The sequence below is a fragment of the Ursus arctos genome, unplaced genomic scaffold (assembly GCF_023065955.2).
Source record: "Ursus arctos isolate Adak ecotype North America unplaced genomic scaffold, UrsArc2.0 scaffold_26, whole genome shotgun sequence".
NCBI classification, from domain to species: domain Eukaryota; kingdom Metazoa; phylum Chordata; class Mammalia; order Carnivora; family Ursidae; genus Ursus; species Ursus arctos.
The window spans coordinates 36,372,992-36,396,962 of record NW_026622941.1 but is presented as its reverse complement, the minus strand read 5'-3'; the positions used below and the strand labels follow the sequence as shown (position 1 = coordinate 36,396,962).

Sequence of the window (23,971 nt, the reverse complement as noted above, 5' to 3'; positions counted from 1 at the left end):
TCCCACCCCCCATACCCCTAAACCCATCTTGCCAAACAGGGATGCCACATCTGAGTTGACGTGAGCAGTAAGTAAACTTTTATTTTGCCAAGCCACTGTAATTCAGGGCTAGTTGGTTATATCAGCTAGAATTACTCCAAATAATTGGAGTGGCAGAATTAGAAAGTGAATGTCAAGTTCCAATGCCTGGGTTTACTCTGTGATACCATGCAAATACAAACCTCGAAACTCACCTCTTCCAAAATAAACAAACAAAACAAAATGGGCATGATTGCTTCATTTTAAGCAGATTTCATCAGCTGGTTTAAAAGAATGGGCAGAAATCAACAGATTTAGGAATGATGCATTTCAGAGAAAAAGTCCAGAAAGGGACAATTAAAGTTGTGTGTATATAATAGCCTAGATGTGAGAACAAAGAAACAAAAAACAAAGAAGGAGGGAGTTCTTTTCAGAGTGGGGAAACAGTGACCCATGTATGCTCTCTCCTTTCTGTCCTGTTTAGTTTAATACAGTTTCGGTTCAGGTAAAGAAGATCCAGGCATTTGTTATAACCCTGGGCTGCTAAATGGTTTACTATCTCAAGATAAAAATAGTCTTGTTACTTAGAAGAGCTTGAAGGAAAGGAAAGGGATGAAGACGCAGCTTGGCTGGCAATGGATAAAAAGGAAGGGAAGGGACAGGAAATGGGAGAGGTGACTAGAACGGGTTCTCGATTCAAGACAAGAGCCGTGAAGCACGGCTTCACTATTTCCCATCCTAGAGTCGGCGACCCTGGGCAATCTTTTCACCTCGGGGTCACTTCTGTCATCGACAATGGTAGGATAACAGAACGCACCTCGCAGGTTATTTTGAAAAGGAAGTGAGACAATGCCTGCTCGAGGCTCATACCACCCGTGAGAGTACTCTGAATACTAGCGGTTCCTACGCTTGCTGTCGTTATTAATCATTAGCTGCCTTCCCCTCCCACCTCGTAGCAAATAGCCAAGTATGCTTTTAATGTAAATCTCTTCTACAAATAGGAAGTACAATTCCTTGGAAGAAAGTCTGCCTTCAGCTGTGAGACCCACGGAGGTTAAGCGCTTGAGGAAGTTTCTGGTTCAAATTAAAAAAAAAAAAAAAAAAAAATTTTTTTTGTTAACATGCCTTGAGGGAATGATGAGCAGAGAAAATATGAAGGTATGTTTGGTACGTGATCTCTCAAACACCAGTTTCACTTTATTGCTTACATAAAAATAGCACTTTGGTTGTTTGTTTTTTTTCCACTTCGCAATATAATAAGAAATAAAAAGGAGAATAGCACAAAAAACTTACTCTTTGTTTTTCATTTGAACCCTTTTTATTGGTTTCTTTTCTACTTTCATCTTCATATACTAGAACAAAGTCGATTCTTCGCTGACCGTCATTAAAAAAGAGGGAGTCAGGTTTTCCATTAAATTCTTCCTGTGTGGGAAAACAAATTTTAATATCATTTTTTAAGTGTCCATTTGTGCTTATTTTCTATTTTAATAGGTACATCAGTGTGTTTACAGAGAAAAAAAAAGCTCATTGCTAGTTACTTAACCAAGAGGTCACGGTCACCATGACCTCTGCAAGCCTAGCATGTTCTTGGTGAAAGAAGTCCTTGAATTGAGCGTTTAGGATTATTCTCCAAGCACATGGGAATATATCAGTATTTTGTATGTAAACACAATCATTTCAGAATTATTCCCTCCTCGAACAGCAAAGGAATATCACTTTGCAAGTAAACACGGCAGCCACAGGTGCCTATCTGAAGGACTGAAGTTTAGTTTCTTCTTCATTTAGGAAGAAGACAAATCTAAGATGAAGCACCGTTTTTGAAAATCTCATCCTTCTTAGGTTGTATTTCCAACCTTTTCATCATTTTTCAAGACTGCTCTCTGGACCTCACCATTTTATAGAAGGTACCACTCTATAACATTAAACATACACCAGATGATGCTTTGATAAACACAAAAGCTAAAATAGTTGTATTTGTTCCCAAATCCACAAAAGACACCCCCTTCACTCCTAGCAAATAAAACAAATAAACAAATGACCCCAGCAACAACAATTTAGTTTACAGCTTAAAAGCCTTATGGCTTAAAAATAAAGAAATAATGGCACAACACAGACCTAATGGAGTTTAAGCAATCTTTATTACCATGTAGATTTGAAAAGAAATATTTTAATTTGCTCTAAGCAAAGACTTGGGTTTGTGTTTCTCACACAGTTTCTGGGGACGCTGTTGTGAATGTTGTTGCTGTTTAAGAATCAGACTACTTTTTAACTGATAAGTAATACTTTCAAATTTTTAACTTTTTTCATTAAAAAAATTCATGGGGAGATTGCATTTTGTAGCCATTCGGCAGAACCACTTAATCACTAAATGCGATTAATTCTTCTCTGTACTTAGCACCAATTCATACAAAAATCACCTATTTTTACCCCTATCCCTTCTTCCATTTCTTCATACTTTTGAAAAGGTAGATCTTGCCATTCCTTTCTTTTCCACCAGGGAGCGGGTGAAGAAGGTTTCATGCTAGCAGTCAAACCCCCTCCCACTTAGGTCACTTCACCTGTGGAGTGCGAGCTCCCGCGGTAACCTAACTCAACACACCTTCATGCCAGTGGCACTTAACCAGGGATTCTAACCACAGACAGTGTGACTTCCCCAGCTGGAACATGGAGGGCCCAGGACAACAGACACATCCATGTCTTAGGCTGGTACCACTACTCAATTCTTTTATTTACAATTTCAGCTATTTAACACCCATCACTTGTAAAAGGGTTTAAAGCTATACAAAAATGCTAAAGCCCTGTCTTTTTCATTTCAGCCACAAAGTCCTTTAAGCTCCTTCCATTTCTCTTCCTTTCAATGAAGATGTTACTATTGGTGACAACCAGGCCAGCTGCTAGAGGAAAATTTTGTGCAGAGGGGGGAAAAAAATGAGTAATTTCTTCAGAATGGCAAAGGGGAGGCGGGGTGGAGTGGAATAGAGTCACAAAAACCTGGTCATCATTACAGACGTCTGAAAAGCATACAAAAGCCACTTGTTCTCTGTAGCCCACGTGCTGTTGTCTTTGGTGGCATCCAGCCGGAGTCACTCAAGTGCAGATGTAAAGAATGAGGCCTGGAATGAGCACCACATCTGCACACGGCTCCGGGCACTCTCCCGCGCACGGCCCTTGCTCGGCCGCACGGGCTGGCAGGCAGCTCCCACGTAACCTGGTTTGCACGCACGTCTTGCATGTGCGACAGAAGACCACGGCCCTTTGTTTGGAGGAAAGCCTCACCGACTTGGCATCAGCTGTCTGTATGAAATAAGTAGGTCAAACTCTGATATGGTATTATTGGAATGCAATGCCAGGGAAAAGGATGCCAGTTTTCTGCTGCTATGAAATCTAGGTTTCCCATCTCTTGGCAGAAGACTGCCTACCAGGCAATTGGGAAGAAGGGGGAATCTCGACGCGGGGCTGGAAAGATCAGGTAACAAACAAGAAATCTGGCCTAAATTGAAAAAGGCTGATTTACAAACAAAACTGTACTTTTTTTTAAAGGGTGGATTTTTCAGTAATAATTACTACAGGCCTAACTCACCCAACAGGGCATTGAAATAACAGAGAATTAAAAAGTAATTCCTCTCCTAAAGTTTGGCTTTAATGAAGTAAAATTTTAATAATCTCTCAGGATAAATACTGATAAACTTCTTTAAAAATGACTGATTGTTCAGTGATGAATTGATCAAGTCCTGACCCTGACACAAAAACCCTGAAACCAGACATTTTTCCAAAGAGGACATCCAGATGGCCAACAAAGATGCTCGACGTCTTTCCTCATCAAGGAAACACAAATCAAAACCACGATGAGACACCACCTCACCCCGGTCAGAGTGACTAAAATGAGAAACACGGGAAACAACAGACATGGCGAGGATGTGGAGAAAGGGGAAGCTCTTACACTGTTGGTGGGAATGCGAGCTGGTGCAGCCACTCTGGAAAACGGTATGGAGGTTCCTCGAAAAGTTACAAGTAGAGCTACTCTACAACTCAGCAATTGCACTACCGGGTATTTACCCCAAAGGATACAAAAAGCCAGTGCCCTCACTAGTCCCGAGGATACTAAATTCCACCAATCTAGTGTTCATTTACTCATTGCTGGCCACCTGACCTAATGTTGTACTTTAAGTTAAAGGCTGCAGGGGTTAAAAAAAAAACCACCCACGTACATTTGTCATTAGATCAAAACCCTCACTGCCAACCACTGTGCCGCCTCTGTCTTCGGCTGCTGCCTTTGACATTTCACACTTGGGATGCAGAGGAGACATGCTGGTCCGAGTATTAAGAGCTTGGCTGCGAAGGAGAGGAGAGGGAAGAAGGAGGGAGGTCAGGTATGATTTGTGCAAATGATGTTATCGAGGCCTCCCTCCTCTCAGCTGGCTTCTTTCCTTCTTTTATTTTGGGGCGGCTCCTTCAACAAGAAGCCCCAGAGGGTGGGATTCTCCTTAACCAATTCAGGATAACAAAATGCAAGCAGCAAAATAAGGTGCCCAGGGATTTTAAGCTAGAGTTACGAATTTAAGAACTTGAAAATTTTTTGCTATTGACTAAGACGTATGGGTGGGTACCAGTCCCTGAATCCGGTTGAGACCTCTGTACTATAGGACAAGAGACTGAGAAAGAATGTCCTGGTGGACAGAAAAACAAGTCCCAAGATGAGCATTTTCTAGTAACTATTTGGTAGGAAAAATTTCTCCCAAGCCATCTCTGGCTGAAATAAGGCCTTAGACTTCTTGACTAGGATGCTTCAGGTATATGAAGGGTCATATGATGGTGAGGTCTGTCTTCTAGGTGGAGAAAGAAGGGCTGAGATAAGAGAGGACCTGGGAAACCGCTGCGTGAATGGCATTGCTCTGTGGTGTTCAGGTTGGTTCTAGGTGAGTGGCCCATCATACCGGAACCCCTGCTATCAGCACTCGGCAAGGCCATGAAATAACTTCCTGCTGAACATTTGTCCAATCTCATCCTTCTCAAGCGTCCACAAATCCGGTCCTCAACCCTGCAAAAACAAGACTGGAAGTCCCATTCCACAACAGAGGCATCTATTCCCAGAGCTTAAAATGCTGAATTTAAACTATTTGTCCAAGATCTGAATAAAAAGCTGTCCGATTGGGATTTTTGCTCAAACTTTTATTTATGTGTAAGGGTGTCTGAAACTTGCCTGGGACAGCAAGTGATATCTGATTGTATCTCCAGAACTTCCAAATAGTCTTTCTGCCTGATATGGCTGTCATTTACTGTGATATTGGAGAGTAGTTCAAGCTTATTTGGGTAATGGTCTCAACCTTCATAAGAGGCATGATGCCAGAAGGGTTTAATGCCTAACAATAATGGTTAAGGAATTACATTATGAAAAATAAACAGCATCAAAACACTCACACTGAAATGTGAATATGGAAAAAAGGTGACTCTCTGCAGTCTTTAAGACCAGTAAAACAAAGCTAAATTAACTCCAAGGACACAATAGGAAAAAAAAAAAAGCAAACTTTAATCACAGAAGAGAACTAAAGTGAAAATATTGGATCTTCTATTTTTCAGTAAACCCTGAATCCATGCACATAACAAGTTCCAGGGAGACCAAAGTTTAGAAGCAAAAGCCTTTATGTAAATATTTAGATCTCACGAAATACGGAGCACAATGAAATTTTATTTACATGCCATACAGTTATGAGATATATTCTCAAGTGTTCTCCCTAACTGTAGGAGAATTCGGGGAGATTCAAGGCATATGTAATAATGGAACTTTTCTGCTCTACACAATTGTGTAAAGAGAGAAGCAACCAAGACAAATTTTTTCCTTTTATTAGGTCTCCTCCTCAGCCTGTGAAAACAAGTAATAGTGAGAAAATGCAAAGTAGAAAGAAAAATGCCAAGTGCTGCGGTGTGGAAGGCTTAATGCTGAAGGTGGAAAGGCTGGTATTGTGGCAAGCAGGGTGGAAGAAGAGGAAGGAACCTGCTAGTTAACAGGGATAAGGAGAAACACACGGACGCACAAGGGAGCCAAACGAGAAGTCAGCTTAGTAACTGCTGTCTTCTAGGGGATGAGCAAGCACGTTTTTGACTGGACTCAGGCATTCAGGAGTGTTGATGGGAAGGAAGTCAGTGGAAAGAGGGTCCGTTCCAGGAGGAAGGTGTATCCAGAAGCAAGGACTCTGGTTTTAGAGTCAAGCATGTCAGGATATTCCACAAAGATCCTAAATGATCAAGGTGTACTCAAGAGTGACCCAGAATATTTGTACAAATCGGTCTCCTTTCCCACGCTGTTAACCACACTATTAACTTCGGAAGGCCAGTGGCCACGTCTTGGTCACCGTGAGTTCTCTGCTGAGCCTTGCATGGAGCACAAGCTCAGTTTACTTTTTTCTTAAAATAAAAATAACCTTTCTCACCCCTGATGGTAAAAGCACGCACAGGCGCGTGCGTGCACACACACACACACACACACACACTCTCTCTAACCAAAATGGTACTATACCCTACATACTGTTTTATAAACATCCATCATAGACATTTTTCTAGCTTGATATAAAGCTCTGTGTCATGTTTAATCACTACAATATAAACATTTCCTCTGCTGATGAACACATAAATTGTTTCCAATTTGCTGCTTTTATAAACACTGATGCAATGAGCATCCTTTACATATGTATCTGTGCACATGTTCAATTACTATTTCCTTAGGCTAAATTCTAGAAGCAGATTTTAAGTGGCATGGCCTTTTCAGGAGCTTTGGATATATAGGTTGCTAAATTGTCATCCATAACATTGATAATAAATGAACACTTGCACCAGCAGACTATGAAAATGCCTTTTCCCACCCTCACTAGATTTGTTATTTTCACTTTCCCCATGATAGTCAAAATACTTTTTTCATTTGCACTTTTTAATTAGAGAGTGCCAACATTTTTATGGGTACTGCCCAACTGAATTACTGCTTTTGTGAAATGCCAATTATTATTCTTGACCTAACTGAACTATATTATTATTTAATTCCTATTCAGTAGATTCTCTCGGGTTTTACTGATGAGATCCTAAAGACCATGCAGGCAAATGGGGCAAGTGGGTGAACGGCAATACAGAAGGGGCCCATAAAATTATCAAGTAAGTCCCAAAAGGAAAAGGGAGAAATATTTTCGGGTACTGTCCATCAGTTCTGGATTCAACAATGTTGACATGTTTTTTGAAATTCAGACATTGGACTGGAATGTGCGATAGTATGTTTTAGAGATCCCTGCCCCAAGCTGACATACTTTTCATTATAGTTTATATGCCACCTGTGTAACTGCCAAATATCACTTATATATTTTGACTCAAAAATTTCTGAAAAAAAAATTAGAACTTAATACTTACTTAGTTCATAAATGATTTTTGTTGCAAGTTAAAAATTGATGTACAAATTCCTAAAAAAATCTTGCTGTTTTATATCAGTAAATGGCTATAACTAGTTCCCAAGCTGCTGAACTTGCGGGTTTCAGTCATTTCTCAACAGGGATAGGTGTAGTTCACCTATAAATATAAATAGATTGTGCCATGAAAATGCTGTTGCTGCTTCTGGTTTTTTTGGTTATACACACAATGGAACATTCACATGCCAACGGCTTGCTGATTTGGTATATGCATTTTGCCTTTGTTTCCTTTTGCTTGTGTTAAAATAAACTCTAGAGTTCTATTATTAGAACATCACATTTCAGATGCTGGGTGAGTATAAAGGCATAATGCCTTAAGCATAATTACTGTTAAATATTCCCCTTCAGCCTATGCCAAGGAAACAGTAGTTTTATCAAATGAAGTTCTCATATGACTTTATATATTCTTCAAATTTCTGAACCAAGCTTGAGGAAATATGAAAATAGAACTTTTAATGACCTTTTTAAAGTAAAACTTCCTTAAAAGGAATTATGTAAGTAGGGTAGATAACAGGCTTTCAGAAAGATTGCAGGGAGATGCTCAGTAAGGAGCCTTCTCCCAGGGGAGGGGCTCTGTTTGAACCTTTTCCTTAACCCCAAGGTGAGAACTGGGATTGGGATTTTCATTAGCATGACTACACTTTTTTTTTCTCTCCTGTTTTTCCATAGGCTTTCCAGCCATTTTAAAAGCTCTGCTTAGCTTCCTTAAAGGTGATCTGCAAAAAAGAAGAGGAACAAGAAAAGTCACAAAGGAAAAGAAAAAAAGTGTGAAAATGCCCACAGCGGTTGTTTTCATACTTTTCCAAAAGCAGCCATCACCAGTTTGCACAGTTCGCATCCGATAATGGTAACACTGGTGAAATGTGGGTGAGGTTAAGCTGTAAATATTCCCAATAAAGTCTGATGAAAGATAAAGTGATAGATGTGATAAAACAAGTCAAGTGGCATAAGACGATATTTCTGAGAGGGAATGATTATCCTCCTGGAGGCTAACCTCTTAAGGTTTCAATATCCCCAAAGTGTCCTGCTTTTGCTTTCATATCACATTATGGATTTAACATTCTTAAACATGTTTTGAATCTATTAGCATTTTCAGTTTGTACTACCTCTTGAGGAAAAATGTTCTACAGGTTTCCCACCTAGGCAAGATGGTTGTCCTAATTACACTTTTTGGACCTTTAAGAAATAACTCCCAATCTTATATTCTGGAAATTGTGAGAACCAAAATAATATTGCTACGACCAGACCCTTGATGATTTAATGGACTTTCATAATATTCTATCCACAACTTTAAGATCATCGGCCTTAAGGAACAAGTTTTCACATGACTTCATAACCACATGTCTTCCCCTCCACCTACCCTCCTATTCCTGTCAGTCAGCCATATTTCAGCTGGCTTTTGCCTATCTAGTTTCAGTTCTCAGAAAACTAACTGGTTACGCCATGAGAGACTGTGGACTCTGGGAAACAAACTGAGGGCTTCAGAGGGGAGGAGGGTGGAGGATTGGGATAGGCTGGTGATGGGTAATAAGGAGGGCACGTATTGCATGGTGCATTGGGTGTTATACGCAAATAATGAATCATGGAACATTACATCAAAAACTAAGGATATACTGTATGGTGACTAACATAACATAATAAAAAATTATTATAAAAAAAAGAATGTAATGAGAGAAACATATAAACAAATCTCTTCACTTCGTCATTACTGACCCAAGGCAATAAAAAGATCTTGTTAATTTATTAAAAAAAGAAAAAAAAGAAAAAAAAGAAAACTAACTGGTTACGACTCAAAAATATTTACTGGTAGTTCTCATTCACCAAATCCATTGCTGTGAACTATTCCCCTTTTTCAGTCACCTGAGTTACTTGTGACCCAGATTACTAGTCCCTGAAATATTGTGCTTTGGAAAGAAAATCCTACCTCAGAGAAGGTGATTATAATTTGAGAATGAACAGAAAACGGAGTTTCAAACTGGTTATTCAGACTGTCAAGCTGAAGATGCTATGGAAGAAGGTAGAACTGGGGGTGTAACCAAGGCAACAAGTCAAGATCTTTCCTAGGCTCCTGTCCAATTCGTCTTCAGCAGGCTCCCTTAAAGTTACAATCCGTCACTGCCAGAGGCTCTTCATCTTTCACAGGATGTTGCCACTTCTCGTCTCAGAACTGCCCTGGGTTATTTTTAGCTTTTCAGCTGCTCAGAGTTTGCAGCACAAGAGTCCTGTCATCAACACTCACTCCCTCATGGACTGTTATGTCCCACGTATCCATTGGCCATAATCTTCTCAGACTACTTCTCTGAGAATTGGCGTTTACAAGCTCATTCAAAGCAAGAGGAAGAAAAAGAAATCAGAGCATCTTGTGCCCAGCAAAGCAAAGCAATGTGACAACACCTATCAGTTGGCTAATGTTTTATAGAAATATACTACTTTCTCTCCTTTAACTCACAAGCAGTTTACAGGAATGGCTGTTCTTTGTGGTATGACAACCAGATTAACTGAATTTATCGAATTTCTTTGAAATTCAAACTTGGTGCTTTGGTTTTGGACGTCAGAGTCTTTAGCTTTCTTAAGGTTCTGAGTAAAACGTGACTGATGTAGAATGCCCTATCCTATGAGTGAACAAAATATGTGAAGGGTTATATATATTTTCATGACACTGTATTCTCCCTGTGATATAATGACTTACAAGAAATATATATTTTGTTATTCAGATGACCAAAATCTCTTTCTCAGATATATTTGGTCTTCATCCACGTGTCCTGAAAATGCTTCAGAGTCATAAAGGTGAAATGGGTGTCTTATTAATGAAGATGACTTTTGGACCCTACCCAAGGATGTGGGACTGGCTGCCAGGGGGACCAACCATGTGAGTAGAGGGTGGGAACTTTCAGTGCCCTCCATCACCTCCAGAGAGGAGAAAGGGGCTGGAGTTTGAATCAGCCAATGACTTAGCCAAACATGGCTATGCAAAGAAGCCTCCGTAAAAACCAAAAGGACTCGGTTTGGAGAGCTTCTGGGTTGGTGAACCCATGGGGACGCAGGGAGAAGACGTGGAAGCCCCAACCTCTTTCCTGGTACCCTGCCCCACGTATCTCTATCTGCCTGTTGACTCATGTCCTTTAATAAACTGGTAAATATAAGTAAATATTATATATAAATGTTCTGTGAGCTGCTCCAGAAAATTGATTGAACCTAGAAAGGGGGTTGTTGGAACCTCTAATCTGTAGCCCATTAGTCAGAAGCACTGGTAAGAGCCTGGGGGGCTGGCCACTGCAGTCTCAAATGGGGAGTGGAAGGCAATTTTGTAGGACTGAGTCCTTAACATTTGGAATCTGATGCTATCTCCCAGTAGACAGTGTCAGAATTGACTTGAATTCTCTGGTACCCAACTGGTGTCGGAGAATTGCTTAGTGTGTGTAGGGGTGGGAAACACAGCCCCTTCGCACTGGAACAGGTACCAGGAGCCCTAAAAGACTCTCCCACCGCCAATCTCTTTCAAAAGAGGTCTTATGACATCTGGCATCAAATAGAATGAAAATAATAAGATTAATGAATTGTAAATAGAGATAGAGAATCAGGGCCAGAGAAAGTAGAAGGAAGAAAATGTACTAACCACTAGGACAATTGTAACTGTTGTGATTTTAACATGACATTTGGCACAAAGCCTCCTGGCAGCAGGGCGAAAAGGAAATGTGTTCAATGATCCAGTTCTTCTTATCAGAAAAAAAGGAAGCATTCTGATTTTGGGGGGGGAGGAAAAAGTTTCATGTGAGACCTTATATAGAAACACCTGGTTTTTGTCCATTTCCCTAACAATGTCCTTGGCAAGGAGCTGGGGTTATAACATACAATATGCTGGTAACCTTTGACTTTTTCTTCTTCAGTTCTCATATTGCTTCTACCTTTGAAACAATTAGTCTACATTTCACCCTGTTCCATCTATTGCCATCTCTCCAGCCTGCATTCTTGACCCTTACAAACTAGATTACAATTAATATTCCAATCAGTCTCCTTGCATCCAGTTGTCCTGTTTGTCAAATTCACCTTATACACTTCTACCGAATGGATGGTCCTAAACCAACATGTTCAAGTCGCAGGATTCAAAAACCTTCAGTTACTCCCAATGACCTCTGGAAAAAGTGTAAACGTTTCCAGTGGGTTTTCAAGATCCCTCATAATCTCATTATATCCCATATTTTATTATCACTCCCCATTCCTAACCCTCCGACTCAACCATCCTTCTCATCAGTGTTTTGGCTACGTCATGCTGCTTCCTGCCTCTGGTCCTTTACTCACATGACTTCCCCTCCTAAACTCCCTTTCCCTTCTCCTTCCCACCTATCCAAACCTTAGTTCTGCTTCAAGGTCTAACTCAGTTCTTCTCTCACGAAGTCTTCCTCACAGTAAGTTCCCGTTTCTCTCTCCGTCACCATGCTACTTGTCTATGCCAGTGGATGTGTGTGTTCTGAGGACCCCTGGGAATTTCTGAGACCCTTTCAGGGGGCCCAGGGGGTCACAACCATTTTTATAATACTAAGATGTTATCGGTCTTCCTCACTGTGTTCACACCTGCAATGATGGTGCAAAAGCAATGGGGCAGGTGTAAAATTGCTAGTGTCTTAGCACTACCCAGCAGCAGCACCAAACCGTACTAGTTGTCATTATATTCCTCACCACCACATAAAGAATCACTTCCCTTAAACATGTTCTTGATGAAGCTGTAACAATGACTAACTCTATTAAATCCTGACCCTGGAGTAAACGGCTTTTCAATATTCTGTGTGAAGAAATGGAAGTACCCATAAAGCACTTGTGATGCACACTCAAGTCTGATAGTTGTCTAGAGGAAAAGTGCTTGTATAATTTTTGAGCTGCCAGTTTTTTCCACAGATACCATTTTTACTTGACAGATGACTGACACAAAATTCAGTTATCTAGACTTGGGTATTTGGCAGATATTTTTCCAAAAATGAACAAAGTGAAACTGTCATTTCAGGAAAAACAACTGACAATATTTATTGCTAATGAGAAAATTGAACCAAGTATTAGAATTTAGGACAACTTGTATTCACCACTGTGAACTTGACAGCTTCCCAATATTCATTAGCATTTCTGATGAGACTGGGTGTGCGTTAACAAATGTCATTTTTTCATATTGTATAATGAAATGGGTCAACATTTGTAAGAGCTACTTAACTCAGTGAACCAATATTTTCAACTGTTCTATGCACAGTGATAAAAATTATGCTTGGGTAAAGATCCATTCAAAATGCAAGACAGGTTTTCAATATACAACAAATTTGTTGATATGGTTTCACATTCCATATTACAACCAAACTTTAAGATGCTTACTACCTGTTGAGTTTTAATGTAGTATCAAAGAAGAATATCCACAATTACCTGAAAAGACTTTTAAAAACTCCTCTTTTCTGACTACCTATCTAAGGCTGGATCTACTTCATATACTTCAACTAAAACAACATATTGCAACTTTTAACTGCAGAAGTAGATATAAAAATTCAGCTGCCTTCTCTTAAAGAGATCTATAAAATATATAAAATAATGCCACCCTTATTAGTGTTTTTGTTTCAAGAAAATACTTATTTTTCATGAAAATATTTTATGTTAATGTATATTGAGTTTATCATTGGTTATGTTTAAATAAATTAATACATTTAAGTTTTTTTCAGTTTTAAGTTCTACTATAGTAAGTATCAATATACCCACATAAAAAAGGCTATTTGGGGTCCACACTTCATTAAGAGTGTGACGTGTAGAAATACGAAACCTTTAGAATCACTATTCATTCTGACTCTTAGTTTTGTATTATATAAATTATAATAATAGTATGATAAAATTCCCATATGTCAAGCTATTTTTATGTATACATACAATCATTTTTATTGGATTATAACATGAAGGAAAGAAACCTGTTTTTTATTTCAACCTATAACCCCGAGGAAAGTAAGTCAACAGATACTTGCCGAATTGACCTGAGATCACATTCAAGTCAAAAGTGTTTAACAGGGGCGCCTGGGTGGCACAGCGGTTAAGCGTCTGCCTTCGGCTCAGGGCGTGATCCCGGCGTTACGGGATCGAGCCCCGCATCGAGCTCCTCCGCTGGGAGGCTGCTTCTTCCTTTCCCAGTCCCCCTGCCTGTGTTCCCTCTCTTGCTGGCTGTCTCTCTCTCCGTCAAATAAATAAATAAAATCTTTAGGGAAAAAAAAGTGTTTAACAGAACCATCTTATTCAGGTCTTATAAAGGTTCAGTCTTGTTGGTTTCCAAAAGCTGCTCCACATGGCTTAGAAAATGTAAGACCACATTCTGTCCCAGTGAAGTTGTCAGGTTCTGTATTCCATTAATGTTTTTAATGGTTACATTGTATTCCATTGAAGTAAAGTGTTTCCCTCCTCTCTTGGCACATGTGGCCCCAACAACCTAGAATCCCTCCCTTTCCCTGGCTAACTCCTTACCAAACCCTTCCCTGTCCTTCCCGGCTAGTCTAGGTCCCCTTTTATACTCTCAGAGCACCTTAGATGCCTCCTTGAATGTCACCTCTCACAATTTTAATTGTGTCGTTATTCGTGTAATTATTTGATTAATGTCTGTTTCTCTCACTAGAATATATGCCCCAAGGGATATTTCAGTGATATTTCCCAATAGTACCTGCTTAATAGGGTTATAGAAATATTAAATGGATAAATATTATTAAATAAATCAACTGAAATTAATTAACCCTTTATCCTGTGATATTTTGTAATATTACAGATAAAGCAACGGTGGGGGGTGGATTCCATTACACACCACGGAAGAACTGAAATGATCTGATTTCTGCTTTTCCAGGAAGTGCTTAGAGAACAGATAATGGGTGGCAAAGTGGTAATGACAGACTGAGAGTCCAGGGAAGAAAGGTAATGCGTGAGTCCGAGGGGTAGCAACAGAAATGAAGACGAAGGACAGACAAACCATGACTTACACGTAGACACAGCAGGTCAGAAACAATGTCAGGCGGGTTCTGAGGTTTCTGGCTTGAGCAACTGAGAGGACGGTGAGTACATCTACTGAAACACACGAAACCGGAAGAGCAGCACAGTCAGGAGGGGAAGACTCCTAGGAATCTGTGAGATTTCCGAGCGGAGATGCCAAGGTGTGAGGTTGAGGGGGAAAAGCGAAGGCTGTCAGTTGGAAGCTGGGAGCTGTTCCTGCAGAGCTCTGTGGGAACGGAGGCTGAGGGAGGGAGGGAGGAGAGCCAGCGAGAAAAGATGAGCTGGGGAAATCTGACCCCCAGGAAGGGCTGCGGTGGACGAGGAGGGGAAAGCAAGACGGTGAAGAAGGGGCCAACCAAAAGATTATCTTTGGGTCCTTTGTCCCTCACTTCCCAGCTGTCTCCCTTCGTGTCCTCCCGCACTGCGCCCCCCCCCCCCCCGCCCCCGGGGCCGTCACACTGGTCCGCTGACTGGACTGCTTGCCTGCCTGCTCTCCTTCCCGCGCCCGCGCACGCTGCCGCCAGACGGCCGTCCTGTGCACGCGCTACGGCAGCACGTCCAACGCCGTACCTCGCCCGCGAGCTACTGAATGCACACGAATTTAAACTAAACAATTACAAACTCGGTTCCTCTGTGTCGCTAGTCACATGGTAGGGTAGGTCATCGAGAGGACGTGACCGCTGGTGGACCCTGGAGCTGGACGCCAGCAATCAGAGGCGCCGCACCCCCTCCTCTGTCCTTGGAATGTGCATCCCACTCGCCTTCCCTGCTCCGAGAAGCTGCCCCAAGGACATAGCCTTGGGATAGTGATGTGGAATTCAGACCATCCCGTCGATATATAGGACTGAACACAGTTAAGGCCTCTATATAAACTTCTAAGATTCTGGCAGGTGGTGGGGGGGCGGGGTGGAGATCTAACTGCCTTGAGGCCGCCCAAGATAAAAGCCTGCTAAATTCCCTTGCTTATTAAACCTACCACCTCCGGACTCTTTCTTCAATCTCTCCTTCCCATTATGCATGGGGTCAGTTTCAGATTTTACCCAGGAAGGTCCCGAAGAGGTCTTGAACCAACACCACACTTCAAGGGTCTCCAGAGCCAGACGTGGCTAAGGGGCTATGGTGTCGGACATCACAGAGATGGCACTTTTCCACCATCACAGAAAATGCTGTTGGGCAGGGCTGCTATAGCTTTGCTTTGTCTTTTCAGCTCAAAAGTCCAAACCCTTAGTCTAATACTGCTACATTTGGCCTTAAACTATCTAACTTCATCTCCTCCCGCTACCCTAGATCAACTCTACGCTCGATACAAACTGGACACACCTTACTCACTTCCACTTCCAGTCCCTTGTTCATGCGGTTAGGATACTCTCCTGTACTATGGCCACTGTGACGGTTAGGTTTGTGGTCAGCTTGGCGAGGCGACAGTACTCAGTCATGCGTTGAACGCTAATCTAGGTGCTGCTGTGAAGGTACTTTGCAGATGTGGTTAACATGTACGGTCAGTTAACTTTAAAGGAAAGGTTATAATAACTATGTGTTTCTATTATAAAATGTATGATACAGGGCGCCTGGGTGGCTCAGTCGGTTAAGCATCTGCCTTCCGCTCAGGTCATGATCCCAGGTCCTGGGATCGAGTCCCGTGTCGTGCTCCTGGCTCAGTGGGGAGTCTGCTTCTCCCTCTCCCTCTCCCCACTGCTTGTGCTCTCTCACTCTCTCTCTCAAATAAAATCTTTTTAAAAAGTACAAATAAAATGTATGATACAAGCCGTTTAAAAAACACTCTTAATGACTTAAATTATCTTAAATATTTACATCACAAACTGGTAATTAAAGTAGCAGCTGCATTATAAAATATTCAGTCTGCCCAACTGTTCAGGTGGGACACCGGTCTTCTCCTGCCCTGAGACTGGGACTTACACCATCCGCCTTGAGATTTCTGGCCTTGAGATTTCGTCCAGAACTCACGCCATTGGTTCTCCTGGTCCTCAGGCCTTTGGAGTGAGACTGAAACTATGCCACTGGATTTTCCTGGGTTTCCAGCTTGCAGACAGCAGATCATGGGACTTCTCAACATCTGCAACCATGCAAGCTAATTTGTAGAATAAGTCTTTCCCTCTTGCTTTCTCTTTCTCTCTATATGTATACATGTATACCTACATGTATCTCTGTCTGTATGTGTATGTGGAACAAAAAGTGTGGCAACTTTCTCGCTAAATGCTCCTACAAAGATCATTGTTTTACCCAAGATGAAAATCGTTCCAATCATTGAACACTACATCAGAAACTAATGATGTACTATATGTTGACTCACTGATTTTAAATTAAAAAAATAAAATTAAAATATTTCCTACAACAACAACAACAACAACAAAAGGAAAGGTTATTATCCTCAATGACCTGGGTGAGACTCACCTAATCAGTTGATTGGTCTTTAAAAAAAAAAAAATCCTTAAGCTTTTCTGAGAAAAAGAAGTTCTCCCTTACGGACTGCAGCAACTACCCCCGCCCCAGGGTTTCCAGCCTGCCCTTGCTGCCAGCATGCTCTATGGATTAGACCCCACACTGCATGAACCAATTCCTTCAGCTAAATCTGTTCAATAAATCTGTGTGTTATATCGGTACAGATACATACATACGCATATGTAAACGCACAACTGAATGTATATGCCCGTGTGCGTACGTAGGTATATTTCCTACTGTTCTGTTTTCTGGACTGGAATACCTTCCAGTACAGATTTCAGTACCAAGTGAAACGTACCCTTCAGGGCTGAGCCATATACCATCACCTCCCTCAGAATTACAAACCTCAATTTTCAAAGATAACGGTTCTTAAACGTGGCTGCACATTAGAGTCACCTTTGTAAACTCCACATAATCATATTCAGATTCTAACCAAGGGCAAGATTAGCGCATGAAGGTCAGCTTGGACTTTTTAAAAGTAATCACTTTTTAAAAGAGCTCTCTAGGGAATTCTGAGGCACAACCAGAGTCGAGAACTGCCATCCTAACCGAACTCCTCTAGACTTTCATTTAAGTGCCTCTGGAACTCATTACACACTGCACACTGCCTCATCATCTTTCATTCAAACAACTAATCAGCATCAGTTGCAGGACTAACATTTGTCAATTAATAAGATAATGTGCAGGGGACAGGGCAATAGTACACCCACTCTTGGCCTTGAGGGGAAACACTGAGATATACTGCTTGGTATTCCTTGAAGCACACTGATTAATAAATATTAAATGAATGAATAAATGAAAATTTTAAAGCAAAATTTAGTGAAGCTGATGGTGGTTTATTCAAAATAGTGCATAATTTAAGCAGCTCTTATTTCTAGTTCAATTGAAAATCCTATTAGCAAGTGTTGGTAAGTGCCTGACATATTTATTTATTGATGGACTGTACTGCTGGTATTTTATAATTTTGCTGAGTAGGATTAATTCTCACCGCACTGATAATTTGGTAGATATCTAACGCCTATAACTACTTTCCTCAGAAGCATAAGTGAAAAATGCCCCTCTGTGCTCTTCTAAGGAGAACAGAACCCATTCCTGATGCCAACACAGCCTGAGTTCATTTGAAGGGGAAAGGCAGGGGTACGGCGGGGCTGAGCGATGCAGGGCTGTGGTCACTTTGAGGCTGGCTATCCCCGTACTTGCAATCTGTGTTGCCAACTATAAGCATCCATAAATGTTAGAGAAGACTTCTTACCGTATTATTATTTCATGAATATGCTTTTAAGATAGCTGAAATGCTTTCCAATCACTGTGCAGTCACGGAACACACCCCAGTGAGGAAATCTGATTTTTCTGCTTTTTTTAGACGAGGAGACTGAGGTCCTAAAAGAAAAAGCAACTTGCCCACAGGGGCTGAGAGCAGAACTGCACAGGGACAGAGGGCTTCTAATTCCCTGGAATTCCATCTTGTGCTCAGCTTCCTGGGGGGACTTTGAGAATGACTTTCTTTTCCAAAAGAAGAAAAAAAAATTTTTTTAAAGTAAAACCACTTTTCAAAGTCTCAGAAGTATGTCCTCTCATTCACCTCTCTCTTCTTCAGCCTTCTTCTTATTTCACAAACAGTATATTTACTTTTTAAAAACACTTAATACTACCGAGAAACCATGAAATGCTGGTGATACCATTAGTATCCCTGAATGGTCTGTCAAAATTTTCATTATGTGCTTTTAAGGGATTTGGACTTAGCAGTCAAATTTTAGTCCAGCCACAAGTATGGTCTTGACTTGATATATTCTAATTCATACTAACATTGTAAAGATCTATATTATTGGTTTGCTCATTATAATTAATGAAATGCTCTTTGGTAGTTATTACAGTCTGTCAGGTCACATTAATCTACATTTCAAAAAGTGACTTGGGAGAAGAAACTGTAAATGTATTTTCCTTTTGAAGGAGCCATTAGAGTTTTCTGGGTAAAAGCATATCTTACAGTGGTTTGGGTTTGTTTTTGTTTTTGTTTTAGTTTAGTTTTGTTTTTATCAGAGACAGACTTAAGGAATACATTTGAGGCTTATAGTAAAGATGCATTTTTTATTATTACTTGCCAAAATAAGGAAAGCTAGGGCTAACCAGTAGGACTCCAGAAATAAACGGATTTTAAATCATCTTTCCAAAGCCCTTAAGCCTTCCAAATTAATTACAAATTCAAAATATTGGGTGGGGGGGAGGCAGCTACAGTTGAAATCCCACAGGTCTCTCCTTTTCAATTTTCCAGGAATCCTGTGAATTCATTCTGTGTATGCATTTCTGCCAAGTTCTGTGTTTCTCTTTAAATTTTTATTACAACTTCTTCCATTAATGCTGTTTTTTAGGTCATGGCACAGTCAGGTTATTTACCAGCAGCCTCTCAACTTTAACTCAATTCTTTTGCTTCTGTGGGCTTCTCTGGCCATTACTGTGGCATGCTTCTAGGCGACTTATAATCAAATGAGTTCCATGGTAAATACTGATATCACATCTTTGTTCAGAATGCCCAGGGCTCCCTGCTTTCCTCATGCCTGTTTTTGTCAAATTAATTTTGACATTTCCCCAGATAATGGATAGCTCACTGAATTTCAAATGGGATACTTTGTGGGGCAAGAATTCACATGGCATTTCAGTCCAGGCTTTCTGAAAACAGGGGAATAAAAGCTGTAGAATGGACACTGTTACAAGGAGGAAATTTGGCTGATGATGACGACGGGTTACAGGAGGGGAAAAAATACAACAAAAGCAACTCAGACTCATCAGTGAGCCACATACAACTTACTAGGGTGGTATATTCCCAGGAACATCCTGTCTTTCTCTCATTCCCTGTCTGCCTTCCGCTACGAAGTCCTGCTACACATAAAACATGTATGCCCTTCCTTCTCATCCCCGCCGACGCGTCCTGGTTCAAGCACACCTCGCCTGCCTAGATTGTTTCCCAGTCCGTCTATATTTGAACTCCTCCAAGGAATTAAGGTACTTCAAATATGAGAAGGTCCTTCTACTGAAATGAAATGTCTGCCTATATATACCTTCTATTCATGGGTCTTAATATTGTATTTTGCAACTCTATCCACCAATTACTATCATCAAATATTTAAATTTGATGTCATACTCTTGCCTAGGTGTTAGGATCCATTACTATGTTGATTTTCTAGAATCAGCATGCCCCCCCCCCCAAATGGAGCACCCAGACAGTGGGTGGCTTTACTGATACTGAACGGGAGAAGCCTAGTACTTTCTTTGTTCTGGGCATATAGGTATGAATGCAACCGAGACTTGCATTAACTTTTTGACATTATGATTACATGCTTGATTCATACTAAGTTTAATTAGGCAAATACCTAGTCTTCCACATGATCAGTCATTAGCCTCAGCTCTCACAATCCGTACTTAGGCAGCAGATATTTGTGAATTAGGAAGCAGGCGCTTACTTTAATTCATATTGATTTCTGTCTCCTCTAGGAATTGATTTCTAGCCATTGTTCCACAGTCTTGGTATGATCAATCGCCCAGAGAAGTGTACTCTCACTAGGTCCACATTTCTTCATTCTGTATTTAAATGCAATCTTTTTCACACCATTTGCTAAAATCAAAACGCACAAAAATGTGTCAACTATACTTCGATTAAAAAAACACAAAAATGTCCGTGGCTTTCTTCTCTTCTACCATTATAATCACCCCCATTTAAAAAAAAAAAAAAAAAAAAGGGTAATGTACTCAGTTTGACATGACTTATTTTTATTGAACTCGTGTTGGCTCCTGATGACCTTTTCTTTTTTTAGCACTCACAAACCGTCTGCTTGAAAATCTCATTCTGTAATCTTCCTGGACACGAATACTCCAGCGTCAATGTCTCCATTTATCAGAATTCAGTCTAGGTCCAACTTCTACTCCAACCCCACCCCTTCCAGAAAACTATTATATTTGTCCCTCTACGATTCTGGTACTTGTCCTGGCCCCCACATCACCTCCAGATTCCCAACTGTGGTCCCATGAGCAAATCCACATGTTCTTTTAATACCCTGGTTGATACATAATCGTTCTAGCTAAGAAGGTTAAACTCCTTTGGAATAACGATATTCCTCTCTACAACAGTCTCATGCGGCATGGCTTATTCTATAGCTCTCTCCCAGGGCTTGAATATTTTCAATCTAAAAAACATAAAATAAAATAAAAATAAAGTTGCCCTTCATTAGCAGAAAAGAACAAAGGACTATAGAAACTGATAAGCCCTTTTCCGTCTGTTTTCTCATACCATTAAATCATCTTCCTCAAGTTTTAGACAGATCACTGCTTCGAAATCTAACAAACTCAAAAATCAATGCTTCTCTTTTTCACTCACCATGCTAAGCATTTTTTTCCACAGGCTTCCACTCAACACACTCACTCTGGACTTTACATTTATTCTAAAATTTTAGTAATAATGGAAAAAATAAAATTGGAGTGTTCCAGAGGATCATTAGTACAGAACGATAATTTTGTTAACCCTCTGAGTTAAACTGGCCTTAGCTGGTCTGGCCTGGCTGGGCCTAGAAGTCCAATCACCATTTATGACTGTTTCTCTGGGAAAATACATTCTGCATTCCAAAGAAGTGACTCAAATTTCTGACTGAGACTTTGCATGCTGGCCTGCCTATTTTTGCTCCTACCCTCCAATCCTAACAAATCCACAAATGTAGCTTCTGAATCAGCCACATAAAGCAAATGAGTAGGTCCCCTTCCCTTCATATTCAGGCAAAGTACACATTCCCTCACCTTTTGCTCTTGGATGCATGAAATGCTTTCAAAGTTGAAGTGCCATGTGAATTCCTACCATAGCAAATGGGCCAATTCAGCCATCCTTACTAGCCTATCTTTGGTCTCATTTCTTCTTTTGAGAGAGAATTCTTTTGCCAAACCCATGTTCCTTTGTTTGGTTTCCTTTTTTGGGTCAGTTCCTTTTCTCTTCTCATTTGGTGAACTCAGTGCCAAAAGCTACAAAGCAAAGCCATCCTATTTCTTTGTAGAAGACACAAGAGTACAAATCCAAGTAAAGAAATGCTTGAGCAGAAGGGTCCTGCCTTATTCCCAGTCTTCTAGGTCCTGAAGATCCTAGGATCTTGAGGCAGACCTTGGGACTTTAGGTGGGTTTCTGAGATTAGCCAGAAAGACTCGGGACTGCCCATAAAATAAACCATAATCTCCCTCAAAAGCCCCAACACCAATTCATTTGCCTTGGGGCCAGTTAAGCCAGAAATAACCAAAATGAAGTCTGGATTTCTGGGGGAGGGAGGAGATGAAGATTAAAACGGACCCTGGAAGCCACTTTGAAATAAAACTTGACCAATTGCTTGAAACAAAGCCTGCAAACAAAACTGTGCAGATCTATGCGCAGCTGGCTCTGATTATTCCTTTGTACCTTTCACACTCAGGGCAAGGAAGTAAGGTTGACATTCATCTTATTCTGTAGGTCGCTTCCAGACCATTAATCCCCAGTAAAAGCAGCTCCTCTTTGGTCCATGCAAGTAGAGTAAACCCCGAGAGTTTCCCAGAGCCTATTATTTCCTACCTGCCAGCTGCTGCTCCTGGTCCATGGAAAATCTGGCCCCTGGCTCACATTGCTCTCTCCATTCCAAGTTTTCCCTCATCCAGAAGGACATCTGCATCCACAGACATGACTGGGCCACCCTGGCCCTTAGTAACTTGACAGCAGTGATGTTCCCCCTTTCATGCACGAACTTCCATGGTGCCACCCTGGACCTTGTCATCACTTGAAAAAATTCTCTTTCCAGGGATTCCCCCTTTCTGACCACAATTAATATCTCCTCCTTTCATAATGACCTCAGAGGCCCCATGACTTTTTCTAACCAATCTGTAGATTCGCGTTTCCTTCCCTCCCCTCCTTTTGTAAGGTTACATTTCCCAAGGTCATCATTTCAGGAGCACGCTTGCCAATATTCTGCACTTTCCATCATGACCATCTAGCAAAGCCCCAACTCAGGCGGAAGCCTGCGTGTGATCTGCTTTCTCAGTGTCTAAGCGATGCTGGAGAAACCACAGCAGGGAAGATGGGTACTGTTGTATCAGACTCCCTGGCCCCACATAGGCCCTCACCACTGCCCAGACAGCCTAGTACTTTTCCTCGGTTTTCCAAGCCAGCTTGGTTTTTTGCTCCTCCCGCTCTCCACGACTGCTTCAAAGTGCCAACCCCTCCCCACTCCACCGCCGCCCCAGCACCCTGTTCTCTTCACGCTCGGAAGCTGAAAATGGAAGCTGCTGGATGAGAACTCCTCTGCTTCTCTCCAACAAAGCCATAAACCAGTAGCATCGACCTGCTGCTCCTGTATCTTTGGAGACACTGCTCCTTCCATCGAATGTGGACTCCTCCCCATCTACAAACCATTCCACAGCCCATGTCGAAGCCACTCTTTTCTCTAGAGTCCATGGTTCCCCTCACATAGATCCTTCTCATCAATATTTAAATCTGTCCAGGCCTCCCTCCGACAGAAGGACAGCATCCTTGGTTCTCAGTCTCTTCCACTCACTGCTCTCTCACCCTCCAGCCCTTCAAAGTCAAACTCCTGGAAAGACAGGTCAGGATTTCCTATTTTTTCTCCTGCTTATTTCATAATCCACTCCGAACTGGATTAGAGTGGCATCCCCAGCACTCCCTAGAAACAGCTCTATATAAGGCCACCAGTGACCCTAATGCTTTTTCAGTATTCACTTAACTCACTGGTTCTTAAATGAGGGCAATTTTGTCCCCAGGAGACATTTAACAACGTCTGGGCATATGTGGTTGTCACCGCTGGGGAGAGGGACCTTTGCAGCTCACAGGTAGGGGCCAGGCTGCTGCAAAGCATCCCCACAATGCACAGGGCGGCTCCCACAACAAAGATAAATCCAGCCCCAAATGCCAGTGGTGCTGAGGCTGAGAAACCCTGCTATGACTGAATCCCTACGCAACACCCAAAACGACTCGCCACTACTCACTTCTTCTATCTTGCCACTCTTCAGATTTCTCTCTCACCTCTCTGGTCATCTACTGATCC

The 23,971-nt window shown here is 41.3% G+C and overlaps 1 protein-coding gene across 4 annotated transcripts in view; it reads right to left on the bottom strand.

Annotated features, from left to right (window-relative positions):
- The window catches only part of ANO6 (anoctamin 6), a 186,222-nt gene that overhangs the window by 83,400 nt on the left and 78,851 nt on the right, over positions 1-23,971 (bottom strand). For 2 of the 4 annotated variants that reach the window (XM_026502052.4, XM_026502051.4), the window contains one exon: positions 1,312-1,440. The exons of the other annotated variants lie outside the window; for them this stretch is intronic. In XM_026502052.4, the coding sequence (XP_026357837.2) occupies positions 1,312-1,440 (129 nt within the window). The remainder of the gene's footprint in view (positions 1-1,311; positions 1,441-23,971) is intronic. 4 annotated transcript variants of the gene reach the window in all.